Here is a 25,686-nt window from a genome sequence, read left to right on the forward strand (position 1 = left end):
AACACTATTCATCTTGAATATACAAAAAGAAAATGAAGTTGACCAATGGTTTTAGAAACAAATAGACAAATTAAGAAAACAAGGTGATATTAGAGGATTTATTATAATTAACCCCGAGAGGTTTTTAACATATCTGTAACGCAACGTTAGAGTTAACCAATGATTTAGGGAGTAAAGTGAAAAAAATAATAATATTAGAGGATAAGGTGCAAAACTGGTTAAATCTTAGAGAATTTTTAGATGATAGAATAAATATACAATCACTCCATCCATACTCTGCACTCTCATGTTTATATAACTACTGTTACTATATCACTCCTGCGCTCATACATTTAAATAACTGCTACTACTATACTTATTTACTATTATTGTATTTATCCCAAGTCTTCCTACCAACTTTAATTAAAAAAAAAAAGAACTAAAAAAAATAAAAATAAAAAATCTCATAATTAATTCCTTTGCCTACTAGCTAGGATAAAACAATTCCTTTGCCCACTAGCTAGGATAAAACAAAAATAATACTAGTAGCGTGAAAAAGAGCTGAAAACGACAACGTTGCGAATAATAGCCTTTGCCGGTTTGCCCCCTTTGGGTCATCGTTTCAAAATTTCAAACTCCCGCTCAGTATAGTACTGCGGACTGCAGTAGAGTAATACTACTCAGTGGTCAGCACTGGGGTGGGTGACGCCGCATACCTGTTTTGCAATCCAATCTCTTTCTCGCCGTCTCTGTGAACCAACCAGCAAACGGGATCGTTTCTCAAGCATAATGGGGGCCAATCACAGCCGTGAAGACCTGGATCTCTCAGACTCCGACTCCGACTCCGAATCACAAACCCCAGAAGCCCACCGAGAGGAAGACGAAGACAACTTCGAAGACGCTAAAACGCCGTCGTCCTTCGAGCCCAAAACCCCATCTTCTTTGGATCATGTTGAAGCCAAGCTCAAAGCTCTCAAGCTCAAGTACAACAACGACAACTATAGCAAGGTGTCCGACCCGACCCGTAAGAACGCCGTCAAACTCTTCATCCACGTCGGCGGCAACACGTCTAATTCCAAATGGGCTGTCGCTGAAAAATCTGCCACTTATTGCTTTGTCAAAACCCACAGTGAAAATGGCTCGGACGAAGAAGAGGATGAAGAATGCGAAGAGAATTCCTGGTGGATTTTGAAAATTGGGTCAAAAATCCGGGTCAAGATTGATCAGAATTTGCAATTGAAGGCGATTAAGGATCAGAGGCGGGTTGACTTTGTGGCTAATGGGGTTTGGGCTGTGAAGTTTTATAGTGAAGAAGATTATAACTCATTTTTTGACAAATTTCAAGACTATTTGTTCGAGAATACTTATGGGTACGAAGCTAATGATGAGAATAAGGTTAAGGTTTATGGGAAGGATTTTATCGGTTGGGCAAAGCCTGAAAAAGCTGATGATTCGATGTGGGATGACGCAGAAGATAGTTTCTTTAAGACCCCTCAATCAGCTTTGAAAACTCCATTGAGGGATAGAAATGATTTGACAGAGGAGTTTGAGGAGGCAGCTCCCAATTGTGGGGCTATTCAGAGTTTGGCATTGGGTGCTTTGGATAATAGTTTCTTAGTGAGCGATACGGGGGTTCAGGTCGTGAGGAATTATAGTCATGGGATTCAAGGAAAAGGGGTCTATGTGAATTTTGACAATGGAAGGTCTAATGGGAGCTTTTCAAATGGTATAGCTCATTCAACCCCTAGGAAAGCTGTGCTAATGAGAGCTGAAACTAATATGCTTCTCATGAGTCCAATGACTGATGGTAAGCCTCATACAAGAGGGTTACATCAGTTGGATATTGAGACAGGAAAGATTGTCACTGAGTGGAAGTTTGGGAAGGATGGAACTGATATCACAATGAGGGACATTACTAATGATAGTAAAGGAGCTCAAATGGATCCCACTGGCTCTACTTTTTTGGGATTGGACGATAACAGATTGTGTAGGTGGGATATGCGTGATCGAAATGGTATGGTGCAGAATCTTGCAAATGAAAGTACACCTGTATTGAACTGGGCTCAAGGGCATCAGTTTTCGAGAGGGACTAATTTTAACTGCTTTGCAAGTACTGGTGATGGATCAATCGTGGTTGGATCACTTGATGGGAAGATTAGACTGTACTCTATCAATTCTATGAGGCAGGCGAAGACTGCATTTCCAGGGCTTGGTTCTCCAATTACTCATGTGGACGTGACCTTTGACGGGAAGTGGATATTAGGGACAACTGATACCTATTTGATTCTCATATGCACTCTATTCACTGACAAGGATGGGAAGACCAAGACCGGTTTCTCTGGTCGTATGGGGAATAGGATCTCAGCTCCAAGATTGTTAAAGCTCACTCCTTTGGATTCACACATGGCAGGAGTGAACAACAAATTTCGCAAGGCTCAATTCTCTTGGGTATTCCTTTTGATTTTCTCCATATTGTGCTGCCTGCTTAGATGATTACTTTTGAGTCTTGGTTCAGAAAGAGTTATTGTTTGCCTAATTTGCTCATATATGATAGTATAAGAGTGAACTGCTTAGTCCGCTCAAAAAGCCTGTTGTTGCTTATGTTTTACATGGTAACTGTATACTCCTATTATTAGCTTTTCCTTGCTTGTAGTTAATTATGCGATATTATTACTCACGGAAACTATTAATTTGAAAAGTCAATCACTTTCTCATATTATTGAACTTGAAATTCCAACTGTCATAATAGATTAACATGTTGTAGTTGCCTTGATTTTTCAATATATGCATGGATAGGATCTTGAATCTTCCGTTTTTGAGTTCATGAAAATTTTAAGAAGGTGATGTTCAAGCTCTTTTGGGTATGTCCATTCAATAGAGGTAAAAAAACAGAGAGATATATGTTGGCTATTCCATTAATCATGTCTTCACTCTGTCTTACTTATGTTTGCCTGTAAACATAGTATAAATGTTATGTCATATTTTGTGTACTTGCGATCCGCAATCTAAAATGCAGTTGGCAATAACAATATGGAGGCCAATCCGCTAATCGTGTCTTTACACTGTCTTATTTATGTTTAGCTCTGAAAAAGGTGGTATAAAACCTATTGCATATTTTGTATAGTTGCAATGTATAATCTAAAATGTAGTTGACAAGAAAAACTGAAAGGCAGTGAAAACGTTTGTCACTTTTTAGCTTTCTGTGAAGTTTACATGAACATTGTCTTTTCCTGGCAATGTTATAATGTTATTGTAGATCAGAATACTTCTGCAATCCTACTCTTTTTTATTGTCTAAAGTTTCAATGGATGGAAACTGATTTCCAGTTTTAATGGATGTATGTTCCCATGTATTCATACACACCACATACAATTGTTGTGCACATTCTATTTGTGTGAGAGAGGAACTAGAACTTTTGCCTGTGAAATTGTTGTGCACATTCTATTCTTTTGCCTGTGAAATTTGATTACTCTTGATATCTGCTATGATCAATCAACGCAAACTTGGTATTTTGTAGTTTTATTCCCTCAGAGTTTTTTTAACTTTATCCCTCATAGTCTTTCTAATAGTTAAGTATACTTGTACAAGACTTAAGCTCAATCAATTATGAAACCAAATCAATGAAATGCATTTATGCTTCAAAGAAAGGTTATTCCAAGAGTATCATGTGGATAAAATGAAGATATTGTGTGGGTAGTTGCAGGTCTATTTTTGACTTTGACATTATCGATAAATATATATTAAAAAAAGTTTTTGATTAAAACTTTAAGTACTTTTTGGATTAAAACTTTAAGCACTCCATTTTCAGGTTAACTACTAATCACGTGTCAATTCTCCATTTTTGTGTACAGAGTTTTAATCGTTTCTAACTAGGCAAGACAGTAAATCGTGTTCACAAGGAGATTTCATTCTTCTATTATTCATTCTACTATTTGAACCCCATTTCCATTGCGATTAAGTCCTTTTTCACATGCATTTCTCAGGTGACAGAGAACGGGAAGCAGGAGCGCCATTTGGTTGCTACTGTTGGCAAGTTTAGTGTTATATGGAACTTCCAACAGGTTAAGGATGGTTCTCATGAATGTTACCAAAATCAAGTTGGCTTGAAGAGCTGCTACTGCTACAAGATAGTTTTAAAGAATGACTCGATTGTGGATAGTCGCTTCATGCATGAGAAGTTTGCTGTTAGCGACTCCCCTGAAGCTCCGCTGGTGGTTGCAACCCCCTTGCAAGTTAGTTCATTCAGCATAACCAACCGGCGCTTGAACCTCTAAACAAAGCTCTTGTTTGGATGTGTCCACATTTTTTCAATGTCTGTGTGTTCTCCTGAACGTCTCAGTATCCTCTGCGTTGTTCTCACTAAGCACGCAACGCTGTTGTAGAATTTCACCTTTCATTTGTACTTTTCCTAAGTTTCGGTAAGATCATGTTGAAAGCGGTCTTCGATGAAGCTGGCAACCTTATTGTTGTTGTAGAACTGGCAAAAGTATTAGATAGGAGTATTTGAAATTTATGACCGTGTACTCTCTGAATTTAATTTGTAAGGATATGTTATAATTTCCGTTCTTATTTTCACTTCTCCTGCAACCAAACTTCAGATTCCTCTATGAGGTGAAGATATTGCTATTATTTTCAAGCTTGAGTTCTAGGTAATTCCACTTCCTGCCTCCACATTACAAAGATTGATAATATTTTTTATTTATATACCATGGTTTTTGCTGATGCATCCTGTTTCATAATTGACATGGCAGTCTTATTTTGTAAAACGTTAAAAGTTCGGAATTCCGGTCTTAAATTGAGCTTGGCATATACAAATGTATGGCTTCTATCTGAATGCTGGAATGCGTGGTTTGATAATTCCATTGTAAACCAAGCCAACGGTTTCAGTGAAAAAGGATAAGTGGGGCCGTGCTATCTTCTCTCTGTCAAGCTGTGAACTATATGCCCTCAATCTTTGGCCCCTTCCTGTTGTTATCTGGGCCACAAAATAGAAAGACAAAGATGGATATTGCTTTGAGTAGAGGCTCCCAAATTCTGGCATTCAATGCATCTTCTTCCGTTTCTGCAAAGAGTTCACGAAGAAGTTCATTAGATATTACTGATACAAGCTGGCCTGCAAAAGGAGTAGGACCTTCTCTCAGTCACCTCCAAACTGTAGTAGTTCAAGCTGAGAAGCGCCCCACGTGGCTCCCGGGGCTTGAACCTCCACCTTATCTTGATGGAACGTGAGCCCATTTCTTGTTCTATCTATCCAATATTGGTATAGAATCCCTAGTCTGCATGTGGTGTATCTTTGTCCATTTCTTGTAGTACATAATGCTGTTTTGCAGACTTGCTGGAGATTTTGGGTTTGATCCATTGGGGCTTGGGGAGGACCCCGAAAGCTTGAAGTGGTATGTACAGGCAGAACTGGTTCATTCTCGCTTTGCTATGGCTGGAGTTGCCGGAATTCTTGTAACTGATGTACGTTAGTGATACTGGACTGCGAACTCCGAATCTCCACTCTTTGTTCTTTATATCTGGCACTGCATTGCTTCACAATTGCTTTGCTTTATTAGCTTAGATATTCTAATCTGTTTTTTAGTGTTATTAAGTTTGATCTACACTTGGTAGCATTCACAAATGTATAATACAATCTTCCCAATGATGTTTTGATCTGTTAGCGTTGGTTCTAGCTTTTGAAACTCTTGCTCGTCCTCCATTTTCCTGCTGCAGCTGCTTCGTGTAACAGGAATAAGCAACTTGCCAGTTTGGTATGAAGCTGGTGCGACAAAATTTGATTTTGCTAGTACCAGAACACTGTTGATCGTTCAGCTAATACTAATGGGGTATTTTGACTTAATCCACAATGCCAGTGACTCAATTGCAAGGCTGCAATTGGAATTGAAATCTTTATGAAAGAAACTACTTATTTTCTCCTTCCTTCATGTTTTTCTCAGGTTCGTTGAAACAAAGAGATATATGGATTTCAAAAACCCTGGATCTCAAGCCAAGGAGGGAACTTTCTTTGGGTTAGAAACTGCACTTGAAGGCCTTGAACCAGGGTAAAACTCTTCCAGACTATAGCATTTTCACTTGTTACTTCAAAATTCTTCAGTCATGGCTAGAATCTATTGTGCTTGAGAACCACTTAGAATTTGACGTTGTAGTCCTTGAGATTTTAAGTGGTCATCGTTTTCTGCTGTTTGAGCAGGTACCCAGGTGGCCCTTTGTTGAATCCTCTTGGCATTGCTAAGGACATAACGAATGCTCATGACTGGAAGCTCAAAGAGATAAAAAATGGTTAACTTATTGAGCATAATATAAAATTTCACGATTCCTCTTCCCTATCTAGATACTATTTTTTTTTCTCTAGTATCAGTAGGAGAGCTCGAATCCGGGATCTCTCACTTACATGCCCTCCTCACAAACCGCCCAATCCAACCCTCCCCCAAGATACTTTTCCTGTTTACCATGATGCAATCCACGTAAAAAATGAGTGTCTTTTCTGCAGGAAGGCTAGCTATGGTGGCAATGCTAGGATTTTTTGTTCAAGCTTGCGTGACTCATGCTGGCCCTATCGATAATCTCGTGGAACATCTTTCAGATCCATGGCATAAAACCATTATTCAAACACTTGCTGGTTCTGGTTCTTGATTTCAGTCAAATGTAAAGCTCACTGTGTGTCTGTGTACTCCCCCTCCCTCCCCCCCCCCCCCCCCCTTTTTTTGTTCAATCTTTTCGGTTTGGAATCGAAATGTGGGCTATCATTTAGCGCCACATAATGAAGCTGATTTTCTTTTGATTTGAGCAGTGAACGTATATAAGTTTGAACTCTTAAAAACAAAAATGTAAGACACAAATATCAAAAGAAAATGTATGTCCTGCAGCAGATTGACTGAAGGCAAGGTCATTGGACCTGCCAGCGAAATTTCTTTTTTAGCAGTCATCAGGTGATGAGGTGTTCCATGCAATCTAGATCAAAAGCCTTGAGATCAATCGATTCCTAGACAAAAGTTTGAAGACAAAATGAGAAGATCTTAACTGAATGCTTTAAAATAGTAAAAGCAGCGCCTAATGCTTCCAATGTATAGGTTACTCACCAAACGAGAAACTGAACACTTCAAAAATCCTTTGGAATAACATCAGATGCCACAATAATTCGTAAAATTGCAAATTGACCTGATTTTGTACATTTTCTTGGTATGCTTATTCATATAAAGCATTTCAATGGATTCAATAATAATAAATTCTGGAGAGACGACAACAAGAAGTTAATACATTAATAAACAACAATGTTCCAGGATGTCAACACTGTGAACCTGCAAAAACTGCGAGAATCAACACTCACAAGCAGCAGTCAAATATATTACAGAACCGCCTTATTGTTTCTATAACCAAACCAATAAAAGAAAAACCTGGTTTTTGTAATCCTCTAATCAGCCCCAATAGCAAGTGAAATTTTAATCCCTTCAACTTATTGCACATAAAAAACTCAACATGTACAATGTACATATACTGTTAGAAATTACTTTCCCAAGAGAAACCAATAGAAATAGCCAACTAAATAGCAACATAGCAATAATGAGAAACGTGATTTAGATACCTAAATAAAGGTACTTATGCTGACTTAGCTTGTGTCTTCTTTCTTGCCAAAAACATGAAGATGCGTGGGAAGAATGATCTCTTCTTTTTCTTTACAACCTTGACTTCAGGTTCTGGTGAGGATTCAGTTTCTGTGTTGCTTCCATTCAAATGTGCCTTTGGGCTCAGCCTCTGATGAATTCCAGCAGCATCAGGTCCTTGATTCAAGTTCTTGGTTTCTTGTCTGTCCTCAAAGCTTGCTCTTGGACTCTTAGTTGGGTGTGCCACCGGAACTGATTCTGCTGCTTTCCTTCTCTGCTCATGCTCTGCCCTCCACTTTCTCAGCTCCTGTTCTACACCCAATTTCCCTTCCTTGGCTTGTTCTGCCTTCTGCAATGCAAGTTCCAGTGCTGATTTTCTTTCAGCCAATTCACGGTTGACTTCCTCCAGCTGATTCAAGGTCCTCAATTCAGACTCTTTAGCCACCTCAATCTGGGACATAGCAGCTGCCACCCTCATGTTGGCCTGTTCCTCTGCATCATGTGTCCTCTTGCTCAGCTCGTAATACTCTTCTAAAGAAAGAGTAACTCCAGTAGGTGTATCCTCGTCATTTGTGCTTTGAGCTGATTCACTCTCTTGCAATGCATTGATAGCTGCAAGTGCCAATTTCTCCGAAGCCTTTGCAGCCTCTATTTCCTTTTGAGCTGCATGTAATCTACTCTCTATTGTACTTGCTCCTGCCTTTGCTTGCTCTGCTTCCTCCTTTGCCTTCCTTAACTCTTCACGAACCATTTGAGCAAGTGATTTTGCCTCATCAGCCTGGTGAGCTGCCTCCTGTAGTTGCTTGGGCAGTTCCACCATTTTTTCTCTAGCTTCCTTCTCCTTCATTTGAACAAGAGCAATCTCTGACTTTGTCCTGTCAATCTCTGCCTCAAGAGATGCAACCGCGACTGATGCCATTCCTTCTCTCTGCCTAATAGCGGCAAGTTCTGCTTTTTCCTTTTCTAGTTCTGACTTCAATGATGTAGCCGCCACCTTCAAGCAATTTACTTCATCTGTTGCTTTCTCAATGTTGAGCTTAACTTCTTCCAGTTCCTTCTTGGCTAAATCAACTGCTGCCTGTATATCACCGTGAGTTCTTCTCTCTGATTCGACCAGCCCATCTTTGAAGTTTCCTTCATTATTTTCCTCTTTTAGCTTTGACTCCATATAAGCTGCCAATTCAGCTTTTAATTCCTGCAGTAATGTTGAAGCCGTATCCAACTTTGACTTGAGATCCCTTGCTAAGACTATTTGTTGGTTTAGTTTCTCCAGCTCCTCTTCAGCCTGCTTCAATTCTTTCTCCCAGTTTAAGGCATCCTGCTCTTTGGCCATAGCTGCTCCAATCCTATGTTCCTCTGCCTCAAGATGTGCAGCATGTGCAGACTCCAAGGATTCTTTTGCAGTAATCAGCTCAATTGTCAAATCCTCGACCGTCTTTTCAACTTCTTTTGATGCAGAAACAGCTTCTTCTGCTTTCTTCACTGCTACATCTTTCTCAGTCACTAATACAGTATAGTCTTTGTGAAGTGCTTCCAACTCATCTTTCACAGATTTCAATTCTGTAATTGCAGCTGCATGCCTGGCTCTTGCGACCTCCAGCTGAGCCTTGGCTGCAATGCTAGCCTCATCAGCAATCCCTTGTTCCATCTCTTCCACCCTGAGTTTAGCAAGTTCAGCATCTTGCTTTGCTTGTTGCTCTTCTGTTTGTACCTTCTCCAGGTTGAGCTTCAATTCTTCGATAAGTCTTTTAGTGCTCTCTAGCTCCTTCAGGACATGTACTTTTGCATCTTCAGCAGCGTCACACTTGTTCTTATACAATGGAATCTCCTCTTGTACTTTCTCCAGTTCTTGTTCTATTAACTTGCGTCTCTGCAGATTGAAAGCAAATTCAGAGCTACCAATAACATATAACTAATGATTACAGAAAAGCATATACTGCAGAACAAAAAACATTTACACCAGAATAAAAAAAGACAAAAGGTATCTTGATTTTATATACTACTGCTGCTTATCTCGAGAGCCAATGGAATATGAAATTTTTTAATAGAAGATGATAATAATATGGTTATTTAAAAGCTGGACCATGACAGTGATAGACAACAGTCTAGGAGTTGGAAGAAATTTTACCTCCACAGTCTGCATTCTATGGGCCTTCCAATCAACAATACCCCCAAATTTTGAAACAGCATGTTTTACGGATTCAATAGGTGCTGCCGTATCAATTTGGCCTCTGTTTATATCCATACTCTGAGGAGTTTTAGGGCTGCCAGCAGACTGTTGTGCTCTGCTTATGGTTCTGGAAACTTTGGAAACAGGACTGTTTGACGCTATTACATGATTCGTGCCTTCATTCTCTCTGACATGACGAGATGACGCAGAAGGTATATCATCACGACCATGAGTGCTCCTAGGGGAATCAACCGCCTGAGAAAGGTGTCTGGCAGCTCCTGCATTTTGTCCCACTTTAATAGGTGGAACTGAGACAGTGAATTCTTTTATGTTTTGTATCTGAGATGCCTCCAAAACCGAATTCCCATGTGCATGCCCATTGGAAGTATCATTTGATTCAATATGAGTACTACCAGGTGACCCAATTTCTAAAGATTGTTGCACAATTTCACTTGGTTTTGCTTCTAATGTATATGATGGAACAGATTTTGAAATAATTGTTGAAGTGTCATCTTTTTGAGTCTCCTGTTCCCCTAGTATGTTTGTTGATGAATGTGAGATTGACTTCTCAACTTGAGTGACATCAGAAGTACGTTCCGGATTTTCTGATGGAACAGATGGACCGTCTGCAAGAAAAGAGACATCTGACATATCCTTTGGATGTTCTAATGCAGAAATATCCGTATGTGGTTGCTGACATTCAGATTCCACCTTCCCGTTAGTATCTGTTGGGATATGACTATTTGTTTGATCCTCATGTGTGGAGGAAACAATTGGTGTGGTAGAAGACTCTGCAAGAGCATTTTCGTCCATCTTTTTCACATCCTCCATTCCAAGTCCTATGAAGAGCTAAGTGGGTACCTGAAATTCAAGAATCTTAAAAAATAAAAACAAATTGAATGCAGTAATGTGAATATTAACAGTCATAAAGAAGTGCAGCGTAAGACACAACAAGTACTCAATGAAACCATCTCTATTATCTTAGGTTAAGCAACTTATGGCCCACTCTTTTTCATGAGATCAATGTTTAACAAGCAAATTCATTACCCATGACTACTATAAATGTTTTTATTTTCTTATTTTTCTTTAATGTACTAAGAATCAAGGCACTCATTTTGACTAAGGCCCATTATACTGGCAAACGTAAAACTGGACATACTCAGGGAAAGATGTTTACCAGCTGATATAGCAGTAAAAACAAAAATGTGGATCAAAGAGACATTAGATACACATCAGTGTAAGTATGACCTCTTCCACATTTTTATCCTGGCAGCAATAGCTACAGAGATACTAATAGCCAAGACACTAGTTATTGAATGTTTTAGCAGAAAGCCAACAACTAAGAATTACAAGCCCCATCCTAGACAGATCTCTCTTAGATATGCCTTATTCTGGACACGTAATGTGCTCTTTTTTTTGATTCGGTTCGAAGGGTGAAACATAATGTGCGTCTCCAAACTGCTGGCCACCAAATCCTGAACATGACCATCAATCCTTGAATAATGAAATAGAGATCTCTCACAGTGCAAAATAATCATGTCAGTTGGATGGAGAAACATATGAAGCATGTAGCGATGTGCGCGCACGCATGTGAGAGAGAGACTGATGAAGTAGGGATCACTTACAGTGCAAAACAATCATGCCCGCAGGAAAAACATATGAAGCATGTAGGGGGTGGGGCAGGGGGGTGTGTGTGCGCGTGAGAGAGAGAGAGAGAGAGAGAGGGAGAGAGATCTTAACTGGAGGCCAAAACGCTACTATTCTAGCTTCTAGAAAATATTTGGTTTACAAATATCTGTTAACAATATTTCCTTTGTGATGAAACTATGCAAATTGGTGCAAAGTCATGAGTTCAACAAAAGAAATGATGTTGCATACTATGTAAATTGTGATTATCTAAACCACAGTTCCACAAAAAACAGAAGTAAATTAAGTAGCATTTTCCAATTCATCGTGCTTTTCTACTAGAAGAAAAGAAGAACAAGAACAAGAAAAAATTCAAACTAGAAAACAATTAAATTATGCAGGGACATATCTGCTTCTGTCTGCATTCAGAAGTATCTCAAGGAAATGAATTAATAAATATACTGGCATGCAGAGTATGATTCAAGAATCTTTTCCTTCAAAAAAGATAGCTACAGAAAAACATTTAAAGATTGTGAATTGGTTTCCAACCATACACAGTAGTTCTGTTATATTCGAAATTGTGAGTTAATTCCTTCGTTCTATTATTGTTACAAATGCTATTATGAACCAATAACCTCAAATTGTGAGGTCCACTCTATTCTTTCCTAAGGATGCATGCTGTTTACTATGAACTCCATCATACTTCTGAAATTTTTTATGAATGAGGAAAAAAATTGATCTACAAGTCATCCCACGAACAAAATTGAAAAGAAAAAGAAGCCTGGTGGATGGTTAGTATCTCCAGGTAAATGATTTTTGAGCTGAAGGAGGTGGCTAAAGATGCAGATGGAAGCTTAGTCCTCAACACTTTGGTGAGCAATGGAAACTGACTCCTTTTGTTTATTACTTTGCAAGACTAGATTCCTTTAGCAGACTTTCCTGCAAGGTGTTATGAGCGAGCTGTTGGGAGCTAGATTTAGTCTAAACACATAATTTGCAGCATTCAGGAGATATTGCATTAGTAGAGCATCCAGTATCAGGAATCCTTTGTTTGGATATTTCAAAGATGTGCCAACTTCATCTTCAGACATTCAATTATAGGAAAATCTTTTCAAGCTTACATATTTTCCTACTCTAAAACTTTCTCATGCCTCAGGGGTAAATTGAGATAATGTTTGACACTTCCATATCAATCTCGTAACATACACAAGAACATTGAATTCATCTCGATGTTCTATATTCTCCTGTTCCAAATAAATGTTGAGCAAATTTTTCACTATTTTGGTCAAGCCTCGAAAAATTGCTTTTCCTAGTTGGCAGGAATGAGGGTCCAGCTCAAGTAGCTTCAGTTGCATAACCTTCATGTTCATGAATCTTATATAGGAGGCAGACTCTCTAGCACATCTCTAGAAGGCAAACGATGGAATCACAACTGGTCTGAAGGCATAGCTACATGGATTATATACACACCACAAAAGATTGGCAGGGCATGTACCACCTAAAAGCCTACGAATTCCCAAAAACCATCAATCTTTTGAGGATACATAACTCGCAGACATCCAGTGGTAGCAGAGGATGACAAAATAAAAACAAATGACATAATCGTTATTGTAAATAGTGCTTGATGAGTCAAATATATACAGACAAGATAAACAACACCTTTTCTATTACATGAACTACATAAAATTCATTAACATAATGATGTGCTCCAATCTATGAATTGCCATACCAAAAATCAATCACCTTACACAATCTATCCCCCTCCCCCTCCCCCACCCCGAAACCTGAAAAAACTAACATTCATAAAAGAGAAACATGCACCAGGAATAAAGCGTTCAAATACAATTAATCACATTGGAAACTTCCGTGATGGCTGTCAAAGCACAAAATTTAAACAAAGACGCACAATATTATATGAGCAACCCTACAGAATAATAAAAAAAAAGGTTAAACCACACACCAGAAAATTCAAGAAATCAAGACGAAACATCATGCTATAATACTAGATGTTTGACACCATTTTCTACCACTTTCAACATCTAAACCCACATCCTAAATATCTTGAGAAACAAGGGCTGACAAATATTTGAAAATACACCAGAGCTTTGCATACATTCTTCTCCCGCATGAAAGACATGATGAAAATCTCCATTGTAATTCTATTGGCGCAAGATTCTACCTAATCCCCAGCTCATCATGATTGAAAAAGAATCCATCTTTACATAATTTAATTTCTTATGAAAAGTTAACATCTTTCACAATCATTTACCTCATCCTGGTTCCAAGAATTCCACAAATGCACATGCAAAACCGTAACAACCAAACAAATACAGTAAAGAACAAAAATTCACCATTAAATGCAGAAGAATCTACATACTTCAAATTTGAACGAAGCATAGAGCATCAATAGGCTATTAAATGATTAGTCATGGTTTAATCAGAGAATTATTTAGATTGGGAGAGAGATGAAGAGAGATTGAAAAGGGGAGAGAGAAAGAGAGAGACGTACCCCTGAAACGCCAGGAACGAAAAAGAAAGGCAAGTCAAAAAGGAGACCTCCAAAATATATGCCTCCCAAAAATTATTAGCCACCCTTCAATTTTCTCCAATCAGCTGGAAACAATTCACTGCCTCAGAAAAAAAAACTATATGTAATACTATATATAAAAAAAAAAGAACCCACAATTCATTAGTTCTTAAAAGCTTAGCCAAAACAAGAGAAGGTTATCTTTATACTAGTACCTCCTGTATTCAAGAGTCAAAGGCAGATGTGAGTTGAAGCTGTTTGGATGATTTAAGGACACTAAGTAATTGGGATTTTGGATAATTGTTAAGTTTGATTGTCCGAAAATTTTGTGGTACATAAATGAAGAAGAAGTACGACTGTTTTTAATGACCGTAGCATAATCTACGAACCAGAGGACCTGTGCTGGTCTGTTTTTTGTTTCTTGTCAATCGTCAGCTCTTCTCTCTGCCTGTCTTCCCTTCTCTCGCTTTTCTGTCTTTTACTCTTTTCTTTTTTTATATATAAATTTTATTTGTTTTAAAAAAATAAATACTACTCTATTTAAAGAAGTGGAGACTGATTTAAAGTCGCCGCCCATTAAGGGTGCTGTCATTACGCTCCGTTCCTAGCGCGTGTCTTATCCAAGTTTTTTCAATTATTAGTTGAGAAAATGCTCTATTATTTAGTGACACTTCTTTTCTTGGTTAACGGTACTCCCATCATTTATTTTATTACATAATATAATAAATAAAAATTATATAATAAAAACGATAGTGCGAGTGTCATTAAAAATTCTCTATTAGTTATTATCCAATTAATCACTACCATCTATTATAATGTGTATCACGTTACGTGTATAATTGCACCAAATATACTTACTTATTCTGTCAAAAAAAGAAAAAAAAATCACCTATTTGACATTGTGTTATTTAATATTTTCTTTTACAACATTAAATTGTGTAAGGGGTTTCGTCATTGTACTTTTGGATTTTTTTTTCAAGGTCTTCTTTTTTATATATATATATATATATATATTTTAAATTTCAAATTAGTTTACAATCTAGAGCTAGGAATGATTGGCTCTTGATTTTGGTGTTTTTGTCAGGTTTCACTTGTTTAATGATCCTTTTCCCCCAGAGTGCATCTTTATTCTATACAGAAGAGGAAAATCATTGAATTGCACAAAAATACAATGGGTGGAAATAAAATTATTACACCTATAATAAAATCAAATAGTACTTTATTATTCATATCATAATCATATGTACAAAAAAATCTGCACCCTTTTGATGTCTTGCCCTCCTATTTGATTCTGAAAAGTCAAAACCATGTAGCTGGACTGGACTTTATATCAGATTCAAACTTCATCTCCTCATGCGTTTGGGCCGTTCGACCCAAAAAAGCTTCCTCTATCCGGTCCCAAGATCCCAATCAGAACAACTATAGTTGAATTTGGTTGCTCTGTGGGCTCTTGATAATGGGTCGTTTCTTTGATTTGCCATATTTGCCAAAAGTAGCCATTTATGCAATCGTCCACAAAAAGAACACAGACAAACCAAAGATTTTTTTTTTTACTCAAAAAAATAAAACCAAAAAATGAAAATACTTGTCAAGGTATTGTTAATTTGTTATGGGTTTTTTTTTTAAAGAAAAAATGATGGGGGTGAGTGGAAGTCAAAATTTATTTAAGAAATAGCTCTACAGTTGGATTGAACGGTTCATTATTGGGTTAATGCGTAGGTGGGATATAATGAATAAATTTGATCAGTAATTCGTCAACGAGATAGTAGTGTATATTTTATGCACTGTTAGGTGTACCTAATAGTGGTTTGCTCAACTAAGACTTGGTTTGATGTCTCATTTTCAACTTTCCATTCTTGCCTTTCACCCAATCCTCAAATTTAAACAAGCAACTTTTCAGATAAATTAAGCTTGTCTGATTAGCAAGATATTTCTTCCTAAGGAACTAAACAAGTAACATTGCCATACATATACATATACATGTGCATATGGTCTTGAGGTTTATATGACTGCTTAGATTTTTTTTCTTTTTTATGACACCTTAGATTAGTAATTAGTTATTTCAAAAAAATTCAAGAGCATCTTACGTTAGTTTATATAACCTAACGAGAGTTCATAGAAACGTGATTAAGCAATTCATGAGCATCTTATTTGAGATTCTGTACTAAGCGATAAGTGAACAGATTATCACTTACTATTTTGATTGAGTTTTGTCTAAACAATTGTGGAACTAGTGAGATAGAAACCGTCAGGAACTATTTTTTTTTATCACCAAACACCTCTGAATATATTAAAATCTGAGTCCGTTAAATTTAATTGCTGAATTGGATTATCAAACGGACAACTTGCTGGTCACTTGAAATGGTAATCACAAATAATGTATTGGTAACTTATGCTTGATTTATTGGTACTGGTGACTGACTCGAGCAGAATAATTTTCTATACAAATAAATTACGAACCATGTTGAATAAATCCCTCCGCGCAAAATCCTACGCAATTTTAATTAAAAAAAATTAACAAAAAAATGAAGACAAATACTAGAAGAAAGGCAAAAAAAAAAAAGTTTTAAAAAAATTACAAAACCAATTCAAGTAGTATATTTTCTGGGATCAGTAACATTCATACTCCAATGTCCATCCTTTAATCCCTTTTCCCGAGCCAATTTCCTGTCCCATTCCAAGTCAATCTTCCTTTGTTTCCGCAATGCACAACATTTCTGCAAGCCCTCATCCATGGCATCATGAAGTTTCCACCATCTTCGATGAGCAACATCACTTGCATAAACATGCTGATTTTCAAGGTCCCAGTTACAATCATAGTCCCTGTAGCACAGCCAGGGCTTCAATCCAAGAAAATGTATGGAATACAGCTTAGGTGGATCTGCCCCCAATAGCTGATTCTTGACTGCAGCCTCCACCGTAGAATTCGACCAAAAATTCTTCAAGAAATTAACTCTTCTAGGCAACCTATGCCACCATACAAAAACTTCATTCAAAAATCCCTGGTCGCCTCCGTTGTACGACACAATTTCTCTGGTACGTTGCATGAACATGTTGAACGTGCAATTTGAAGGCTCAATCACCATGATACCCGAATTGAAAATGGATCCATCGTTTCCCGTAGCAGAAATTTGAGGAAAATGGAAGAGAATATCCAGATTACGTAGGACGATAATGTCCGCATCGATGAAAATGATCTTGTCATATTCAGCGAGCTGCCATAATCTGAATTTACTGTAATTGTATTCGTTATAGGTGTTCTTTTCGGCTCTCGGGTTTCGGATCCTCTTGATGAATCGGAACTTCCACCCGGCTTTTGCGAGGGCCTCCCTTTTGGGTTTGGATATACTCCTGTCCAGGAGGAGGATAAGGTCGCGTTTCGTTCCGGTTTGGAGGAGACTCTGGGCTAGGGCTATTGCTCCACAAACGTAGGCTTCGGAGGAATGGAGAACCGTAGCATAGGCTTCTCTTTTGATTGTTCTGGTGCTTTTTTTCCCAATCTTGGATACGTCGTACACCTCGTGGATTCCTGAAATAAGTGATCGTCAATTATGTAGCCAAAAAAAAAAGCACATGTTGACCTTTCAAATATGGTAAATGAGAAAAAAGGGATGAAATGTGATGCCTCTTCATACAAAATGGGAAATGAAGTAATAATTAATGCTACTACTATCAACTACATGTTGCTTAAAAAATAATTCAACACACAAGTAAAGTGGTCCTAAGATTACAAAGTACAACTGTTTGTTTTCTGATTTGTGGGTTATGCCATCGAGTTGATCCTTATACGGGTTTAGTTTATTAAGAGATTTTGATTAAACGTACTATGATACCTATCAAGTCTTTAAAGACTTAAAGTGATTCGACAAGAATTACGTAATAGACAATACGCCCTTACTTTAAAGTTGTTCCAAATACCTTTTTTTTTTTAGACATCACAAATGGATTATTTCTTTTGGTATGCCAAAAGATTAAAAACGGGCATTTATATGATACTTAAAACAACGAAAGCAAAATTTTTCGGGCTTTTCGGTTTGTTTCAAGTATCAAATACCAACTACCGAGAAATGGACATCTTGTTAAGAAATTGTAACCGACATGAAAGCGTAGAGCGCCTGTAGCTCAGTGGATAGAGCGTCTGTTTCCTAAGCAGAAGGTCGTAGGTTCGACCCCTACCTGGCGCGCTTTTGCACTTTTTTCCACTTTCCGACCCCTACCTGGTTATGTTCCAGTCACTTTTCTCCGTCTTCTGGGCGTTTTCAAGAAGTAAAGTTCACTCTTTTCTTTCTGGTTTAATGATGAAAGTCCTCTATTTGCTTCAAAAAAGTAAACAAAAGGAACAAAGACGTAATATGCTTCTACCCAGTTATTATATAGTATATATCTCTATGGTTTAAATTTGTGAAACTGTTTGAAAGATTTCACGAATAGAAGAAGCAAATTAAATTTGTGAGGAAGAAAAAAAGGTGAAATTGTTCCATGAAATAGGTGGTGTAAAGGCAATAGACGCAAAACTGAAAAATTTTTGTACCTTTTCCCCAGAGAGGCAAAGCCAAATTGCAGGAGCCAACTGGCAATGAAACTTTCTGCGCCAACCTTGTCAAGTCTGGTTCATAATACCACCAATCCCCTTCTTGTCTCAGCAGATCATCACATCTAAACAAATCAGGCATTGGCCTGCATTTGCTCAAAAACACCACTTTGATCCTCCTATTCCAAATCCCTCTTCCTCTCTTAACCGCTAAATTGGCAGCTATGAGATGCACCTGCAGCCTAAGCACATCCCTTCCCCATCCTACTTCTTGAACTCTGCACGGCAGCTTGGCTACTATCATATCCACTGAAGCATATTTATAAAAATCCGGCATTGGTATTTCTGGGCAGGACGGACCATCAATTTCTTCCTCCTCATCAATCCACTCAGGGAACAGATCCTTCCATTCAAAAAGCTCGGAAACTGGCTCGAAAGAAACGGGAATAACTTGTCCAAGCATGTTCCATTCACTTACATCTTCACCCTCCATATTCACCATCCCAATCATCATCCCTCGCCCCATTTCGTTCATGAAACTCGGTTTTTCCCTCTTCACCACAATCCTTTCAGGGCTGTTGAATTGACTGTTGCGCGGCTCTTCCAGGACTGCCTTCATCTTGATACCATTTTCCGTCTAAGCAAAGAAGATAGCACAAACTCGAATTATATCTGACATTGTATGTATATAACTCATAAAAGCAGTTGCAGCAATACAACCTGATCAGTCAGCTCACCTTACCTTATGATGGCATTCGCGCAAAGAACATCTAACAAAAGATGCAGGGCTCGCATTGTAGACTGAAGTTGATGAAGGCCAGAGAAAGAGAAATGCATAAGCCAACAAGAACAAAGCCAAGAAAGCTATATTGATCCGAATAACTAAAGCTTTTGGAAAAATAGCCTTGATCATATTTTGATGACTTCAAAAGCTAGCTGCGCGAACAACCTTTTTGGCCTGTATGTAGGCGAACTATGCTATGATTTATATGTTTCAACTTTCAACTTTAGTTTGCTATAATTGTGATGCTGCATTGGAGCATACAATTTAATTACTAGAAGGCTACCTAGAGGACTTATATTTAAGAAGGGGATTTGGAAATTTGAGGTAAGTAGTTGTTAGGGATGTAACCATATAAGGGGGCGCTGCAATTGGACCAATTTATCATTTTTTTTGGGGATCAAAATTCAAAGAAAAGTAACCAAAACCAATTGGGGACTTCCAAGTGTTGTGTGTTTTTCTTTCTTTGGAATTTTCTTTTGTTAGAGTTATACAGGAGGGTTTTGCTAGGTCGCCGCCATATGTTGCAACGTGTGATATTTCCAGAAGCATGACTTGATTAACTTATCTCATAATTAATCTTCCCTTAATCTCTAAGACTTCCAACTAAGATTGCCCACTCTTTGTCTAATTTCTTCCAAACGTATCAAGGAGTATGGTTTATGATTTGCTTGCCCTTTTTTTTTATTTTTTCATTTTAGAATGCCACATATACTAGTCCTTTTTTTCAGTCAATACAAGTTAACTCGATTAACAAGAACGAACCACTCACTCATAAAAGATCATCGGTTAGAATTTCGCTGTAGATGTGAAGATTGTGTTGATGGGCGATTTGTAAGAACTCCTATAAGCCACCTATAGTTCTGGAAGCATGCTTCGACCTATCTATGGTGACGATGGAAGCCAAATCCACCCAAACTTGATTCTACCGAAAAAAAATACAAAAAAAAAAAAATACTAGTCACTTTCCCGGGTAACATTTTCCTATATTTTGCAAAATAATCTTTGTTGTGCTACTCTTGTCTAACTGATAGATTAATTAACCATCCCATCACATATATCTGTAACTTGAATCCATGCCACCCCACATTAAATTTGTTACTAGCGATTAGAGTTTGGAAAAAAAAAAAACTGCAACATAAAGAAAAGATTAAGCGAATGGTAAAATTTTTTTTACGAGCGAAGCAATAGAAAATCACGGCAGGAATGTACGGAGAAGCAGATAAGAGAGATGGGCCTTGCCAACAACTCTATGGTTGCCCTGTCAATTTCGTACATAAGTAGTCGCTTTTTGCTGTTACGAAATCGCGAGGCCACCAATACCCGATATTCTAAAACGATTTCATTGCTCATAATTTTGGTGAGGAAACACATTTGATTTAACAACTTTTTTTTTTTGGGAAGGCCTTCTTGTTGGATAATCACACCATACCAGTAAGTGTTCCTCACAACCAAACTAATTAGTATGTTAGACTATCACAATTGCTCTAATTTCGTCAACATCTCCCTAATTTATATTACATGAAAACCAGAGCCAGAATCATAATTTGATTCATTTGCTGCATTATCTTCAGGCTAATCATGACCTGTCATTCTAATTAGTTTATGATTAAGTCCCAAGACCAATTAAGATGGCCACAGCCGTAGGTAATATATATACCCAATCTGTACCAAGTTGAATTACTTCTTGTACTGATGATAGTAGTAGGATTACACTTAACAACCCCTGACTATTGACCACAACAAAATAATAAAAAAAAAATGTTAAGTGGCTATCTATTTGTCCTAGTCCGCGTGGCACTTCTCCAATTGTCTTAATGGGAAAGATTATTAATCTCCAACATATTGAAACTAGAAGGAAGTTTAGGTTGTTCAGTGAGAAGTACCATAAATAAGCCATTTGCCATAGATTGTTAGATTCTCAGTACCTATTTTATTTTTAACTTAACTTGATGAGCAGCAAGTGATGAACAACTCATGGAGGCGGAGGTAGAACCGTAGAGGCCTGCAATCTGTGGACATATCAACAAATGAGTTCGGTCTTGCCGATTCACTAACTCGTAATGCTTAAGGAGAGCCTCAAAACTAGTTTTGAGCTCAATTTTTACTAGGACGTGTTAGATAACAAAATTCAATACTTAAATTTAATGAATTTAAATCTTAATCTATTCAGACGTATTTGATAATAAAATATTGAATAGCTGAATTAATTAAGTGATACTGGATTTTTAAAACAAATGGCATCTAAATATAGGATTTGTTAATAAGTTTATTAGGTTAAAAATTTATGACTTTCCAAATGTATAGATTCAATGTCACGTTCAGTAAAGATTTATGTATAGGATGTACAAACTTGCCTGACTGATGTATTAAAAATAATAGCTTGGGACGGATGTAAAGCCAACCGAAAAAGGATGGATTATTCTGTGAATGAATTTTTGGACCTATTAAAAGTGGAATTTATGCTTGTTGAAATTATCAAACAATTGGAGATGAAAAAGAAAACCCGAAATTTTGTGACCAGTGTTGAGCTCAATTTATTAAATTTGCTTTAAAAAACGAGTGATAAATTATTTATTTATCATTTAATGTGATATACATTTAAATATATTAAATATATATAACAATTCAATAACTTAATAAATTCAAATTTTAGTTTTCAAACTTCATATCAAACGCACCCTAGGATTATATACAATTAACCAGAAGTGGCTTTGTACAAGCTTGTCGGGAGCCTATCACCTGAAACGAATTCCTGGAAATCATTAAACGCCGTTCTTTTCATGTTCAGTTCTTCATTTCTGTATTTTTGGATTTAATGACATCTGAGATTGCTGCTGATTACATTGTACGTGGATCACAACATTGCAAACGTCCAAATGCTGTGATTGCTCTGAGTTCTAACGAAGCGACGCACACACCATATATGATACCCAATAAAGTCACCAATCACAGCGGTCTTAAAAATTTGTAACACTTCAGAGTCATCAGAAGAATGAAGCTGAAGCAGTTTTAAGCAGCATGTTTAAATACAATTCTGTTGAAGCAGATAACCACAGGGTAGCTCCATCCACTTGAAAGGACTCGGGACAAAATAACAAAAAGGTGGATGAAAGTTTGCATTCCAGCAAGCTGCCTAAAACTTTATATAATCTCATGAGGGATAAATCTCTTCCCCAAAATCTTCCAGCAACGCTGCAACATAAACCTAGCACATTCAAGAAACTCGACATATGACCACCCAAGAAAAAAAGAGACTGTTGCAGAAAAAGAAGGGGTAAAGTATGTACTGAGTCATCAATCTCTGCCGCTGGCCAGCTTTGATGTAAATTTAGAAATATGCCGTGTATTTTCCTATGCAAGATCCTACCCTTTTAAGAAGTTTGTCTCCAAGATTCATGATTTTGTAACTTCCTGGATGTGTTGTGAGTGGCTTTTCCCTGGAGGAATAAAAATTAGATCTTCCCAACCAGAATTCCTTTCACTCATCTGCAAGAAAGGAGTATGACTGCCGACTCAGTAATAGAATAACAAAAAATTCCAATCAGTACTTATTTTCTTTAAACTTTACATTTTGTGCAACATCAAGAAACAAGTGAAGTTGTTTAAAGTGATTCCAAACGTGTGTGCTGACTCAGTTTGATGAGAAAACCAAAAATTAGTTTTGGGAAAACATGGCCCTTCAAAGATTCCAATGTTCTGATTCATGTACCTCCATTTTCCTCAAAACATTTTCCAGATTCCCGACCTGCCAAATATGAGAGAAGCTTAAATATACTGGTCATACAATGAAACTTTGAAAGACTGTACATATAAGCAATTACAACCATTTTAAGACATCTTTTACATGTATATAACGAAGCAGTACATGCTTTTCTACAATTGCCATTATCCTAGAACAGAACCCACAGCGGGAAGGTTGCTTATAAACAGTATTTATTCATGGAAAGAATTAAGTGTTACAAAGGGGAGTTGAATGAATTTGGTACCAAAATGTGTTGAGAAACAGCAGGGCCTCTTCTTGAAGCCACCATTAACAATTCCTTCTCAAGGTCTTCCTGTCACATCAATATAACCCAAATATGTAAATCACGTATTCCTTTAGTTCATTACCCTCTCCAGTCTCTGACATGAACAAAGATTAGATTTCACACACACCTTTCGAAAGTATATGGGTAAGTAGCGCTTATTTTTCCTCTTCACCACAAGGAGGTCAGACTGCAAATATATAAATAGAAGATAAAATAAGATTGCAAGAATCCCAGCTGCACACTGACGCAAGTAGTTAAGACTTAGACGGGGGTCTCTGAAACTTATGAACAATAGCTTACAATTTTGAATGCAGATATGGGCGGAACTAGGGAGTGGCAGTGAGGTTTTGAAAAATTAAGTTTTTCTCCCTTGAAAAGTTGAAATATTCAAAAAATTTCTGTGTAAATTTAAACTTTTTCAAATTATATGCTTACGTTTTAGTTGAATTAGAGTTCGCTCTTTCAAACGAAAATTTCTGATTCAGCCTATGAATGCAGATAATCCTACACACTTATTCCTCCCAAACATTTAATTTTTCCCTCTAGCAGGAAATCGGGACGGGGACAGGGGAACTTTAGAGCTCTGGTAAATTATGCCCAATAAAACATTCATACTGCAGCAAAAGTTGTAAAGAACTAAACATTAATTATGGGAAATAGATAAGTACATACATGGGATAAACATAAAATAAAAATAAAAATTCATGCTGAAAGGCTAAATTATTTATGAATTGGATGTTTAATTAATTTAAACTACTCCAGATAGGGAAAATGCTTTTCTCATGCTCACTTGACAAACACAACTTTGTTATTATATATGTTGTGTTAACAATGTCAGCAAACCATCTCAGAACACAAAATAGCAGAAGCCATTTAATGTATTATGTCATCTTTAACTTCGATTTCTGAGCACAAGGCACTACTAAACAACAAATTATAGACAATAGGGTCATGCTCAAGAATAATAACTGCATACCTGAAAAACAGGAACCCCATCAAATCCGCTCATGACATCCGAGGCTTTTAGCTAGCAAAGAAAGAAGAAACTGAGATGAAATTCCATGGTTCCAATGCTACACGAGAACAACAGCTTGTCCTCAAGAATGAAGTACACAATCATACTTGCAAAATTGTGTTTATGCGTAAGTGAGTCAGAGAAAGAAATGGGGGGAGGGGATGGTAAAATGTATAAATCGCCGCAAGTAGCACGATGTGGTAAATACATCCGTCATATGAACATTTTAGGACGCAAATAAGGCTTATCTCCATAAATGTGTAGTAACTAGGTTCTAGCAATAGGATCACCACATGATGGGACTTGTGAAATACAAAATACCAACCTCCAATGCATTTTTAATTTGGACAGGATCAGGCAAAAACCGGAAGGCAATGCCTTCAACCTTCAACATGTACACCTGAAAAACAAAGAAAGGTAACCAATGGCCAAAAACTGACTTTAAGCTTGCAGCACTTTTTAATAAATAAGTGTGAATTTGGCAGCATTTTCAGTAGTTAATGTAAGCTTTTAGCTAGCGAAAACTTGATTTGTGGCAAACTAAAATTGTTCAGAGGCAACAAGCACTATAAATACATGGCAGAAGACATGAAATATGGACCATTTCCTTCTACACCAACTTAGAATTTTGTAGTCCAATGGTTAAATTTATTATTTCTTGGTCTTAAAGCAATAAGTTTGATTCTTATCTCCCCCATTCAATGACTCAAGCCTCAATTTCAAAAAGTTCAAAAAGAACGATTTTTTTTTATTCGGAATTTACATTCAGAAAAAGAAAAGAAACAAAACCACAAGAAGTCTCACCTGTTCAAGTGCGATTGGAACGACCTTTGTTCCACCTCTCACTGCTCCCCTCCTTGACCTTACCTACAAAACCCAAACCATCAATTCCAGTTTCCCAATTACTATGATACCCTCTCTGTTATTTCCTCTCACCTGAGCTAGAAATGCTTCGGCATCTTCACGGCGAAAGCAAAGTAAGCCGATAGATTTCGCACCATCAGGATCAGAGATTAGTACGAACTCATTGTTCGAATTGCTGACGGTGTAAACAGAAGTACCGGCTAGGGTTTTGGCGACGTGGTCGGAGCTTAGAGTTTCAGAGGAGGCGGCGACGGCAGCAGCATGGCGCGGCGGCTGCTGAGATTGCGAAGCAGAAGCGAAAGGCAGAAGTAGAGGAGAAGAAGAAGAATGAGCTGGCAGTAGTAGTGCCGGCGGCGGTGGTAGAAAGGACGGAAAATTGGCGGCGAGTTTAGAGGTGAGTCGTTTCGTATCTTCGAGTCGACTCGCAAGTTCGGCACCGAGCCGGAGGGTGTGTTGGTGGAGGAAAGCAGAGAACGAGAGGAGAGGATTGGAAGAAGTGGGGCCTACCGAGTTCTTTGGGGCCTCCATAGCTGTTTGACTACTGTAAGAGAAGGGGCA

General features: G+C 37.6%; 5 protein-coding genes and 1 non-coding gene across 10 annotated transcripts; 3 read left to right on the plus strand and 3 right to left on the minus strand.

The window, feature by feature from the left end:
• The first annotated feature begins 638 nt into the window (after positions 1–638).
• LOC113749275 (protein CYPRO4) lies at positions 639–4,554 on the plus strand. Its single transcript, XM_027292960.1, has 2 exons — positions 639–2,427; positions 3,963–4,554. The coding sequence occupies exons 1-2, from the start codon at positions 769–771 to the stop codon at positions 4,251–4,253; spliced, it is 1,950 nt and encodes a 649-aa protein (XP_027148761.1). The 5' UTR covers positions 639–768; the 3' UTR covers positions 4,254–4,554.
• Positions 4,555–4,910: 356 nt separating this feature from the next.
• Positions 4,911–6,768, plus strand: LOC113749869 (photosystem I chlorophyll a/b-binding protein 5, chloroplastic). Its single transcript, XM_027293741.1, has 6 exons — positions 4,911–5,204; positions 5,310–5,442; positions 5,695–5,807; positions 5,919–6,023; positions 6,173–6,261; positions 6,473–6,768. The coding sequence occupies exons 1-6, from the start codon at positions 4,921–4,923 to the stop codon at positions 6,613–6,615; spliced, it is 867 nt and encodes a 288-aa protein (XP_027149542.1). The 5' UTR covers positions 4,911–4,920; the 3' UTR covers positions 6,616–6,768.
• Positions 6,769–7,217: 449 nt separating this feature from the next.
• Positions 7,218–14,269, minus strand: LOC113748847 (protein WEAK CHLOROPLAST MOVEMENT UNDER BLUE LIGHT 1-like). 3 transcript variants are annotated; one of them, XM_027292422.1, is made up of 4 exons: positions 14,122–14,269; positions 13,889–13,992; positions 9,712–10,614; positions 7,218–9,453 (listed from the first exon to the last, which is right to left on the minus strand). In XM_027292422.1, the coding sequence occupies exons 3-4, from the start codon at positions 10,582–10,584 to the stop codon at positions 7,579–7,581; spliced, it is 2,748 nt and encodes a 915-aa protein (XP_027148223.1). In that variant the 5' UTR covers positions 10,585–10,614; positions 13,889–13,992; positions 14,122–14,269; the 3' UTR covers positions 7,218–7,578. The 3 variants fall into 3 exon arrangements, with proteins under 3 accessions (XP_027148223.1, XP_027148222.1, XP_027148226.1); XM_027292421.1 differs by having other exon boundaries at positions 13,889–14,006; XM_027292425.1 differs by lacking the exons at positions 13,889–13,992; positions 14,122–14,269 and adding an exon at positions 13,731–13,816.
• Positions 14,270–16,389: 2,120 nt separating this feature from the next.
• LOC113750137 (UDP-glucuronate:xylan alpha-glucuronosyltransferase 2) lies at positions 16,390–19,350 on the minus strand. Its single transcript, XM_027294078.1, has 3 exons — positions 19,180–19,350; positions 18,438–19,074; positions 16,390–17,435 (listed from the first exon to the last, which is right to left on the minus strand). The coding sequence occupies exons 1-3, from the start codon at positions 19,348–19,350 to the stop codon at positions 16,495–16,497; spliced, it is 1,749 nt and encodes a 582-aa protein (XP_027149879.1). The 3' UTR covers positions 16,390–16,494.
• TRNAR-CCU lies at positions 18,018–18,090 on the plus strand. Its single transcript has one exon. It is a non-coding gene; the product is annotated as a tRNA-Arg (tRNA).
• A 2,766-nt stretch (positions 19,351–22,116) lies between the features above and the next one.
• Positions 22,117–25,686, minus strand: LOC113749097 (protein TIC 22, chloroplastic). 3 transcript variants are annotated; one of them, XR_003464496.1, is made up of 9 exons: positions 25,201–25,686; positions 25,069–25,131; positions 24,590–24,664; positions 24,226–24,276; positions 23,377–23,436; positions 23,208–23,276; positions 22,931–22,966; positions 22,509–22,707; positions 22,117–22,413 (listed from the first exon to the last, which is right to left on the minus strand). XR_003464496.1 is itself a non-coding variant. In XM_027292752.1 (9 exons), the coding sequence occupies exons 1-8, from the start codon at positions 25,654–25,656 to the stop codon at positions 22,615–22,617; spliced, it is 903 nt and encodes a 300-aa protein (XP_027148553.1). In that variant the 5' UTR covers positions 25,657–25,686; the 3' UTR covers positions 22,117–22,426; positions 22,589–22,614. The 3 variants fall into 3 exon arrangements, 1 of the variants encoding a protein (XP_027148553.1); XR_003464495.1 differs by having other exon boundaries at positions 22,117–22,426; XM_027292752.1 differs by having other exon boundaries at positions 22,117–22,426; positions 22,589–22,707.

Source organism: Coffea eugenioides, chromosome 10 (genome assembly GCF_003713205.1).
Source record: "Coffea eugenioides isolate CCC68of chromosome 10, Ceug_1.0, whole genome shotgun sequence".
Classification (NCBI taxonomy): domain Eukaryota; kingdom Viridiplantae; phylum Streptophyta; class Magnoliopsida; order Gentianales; family Rubiaceae; genus Coffea; species Coffea eugenioides.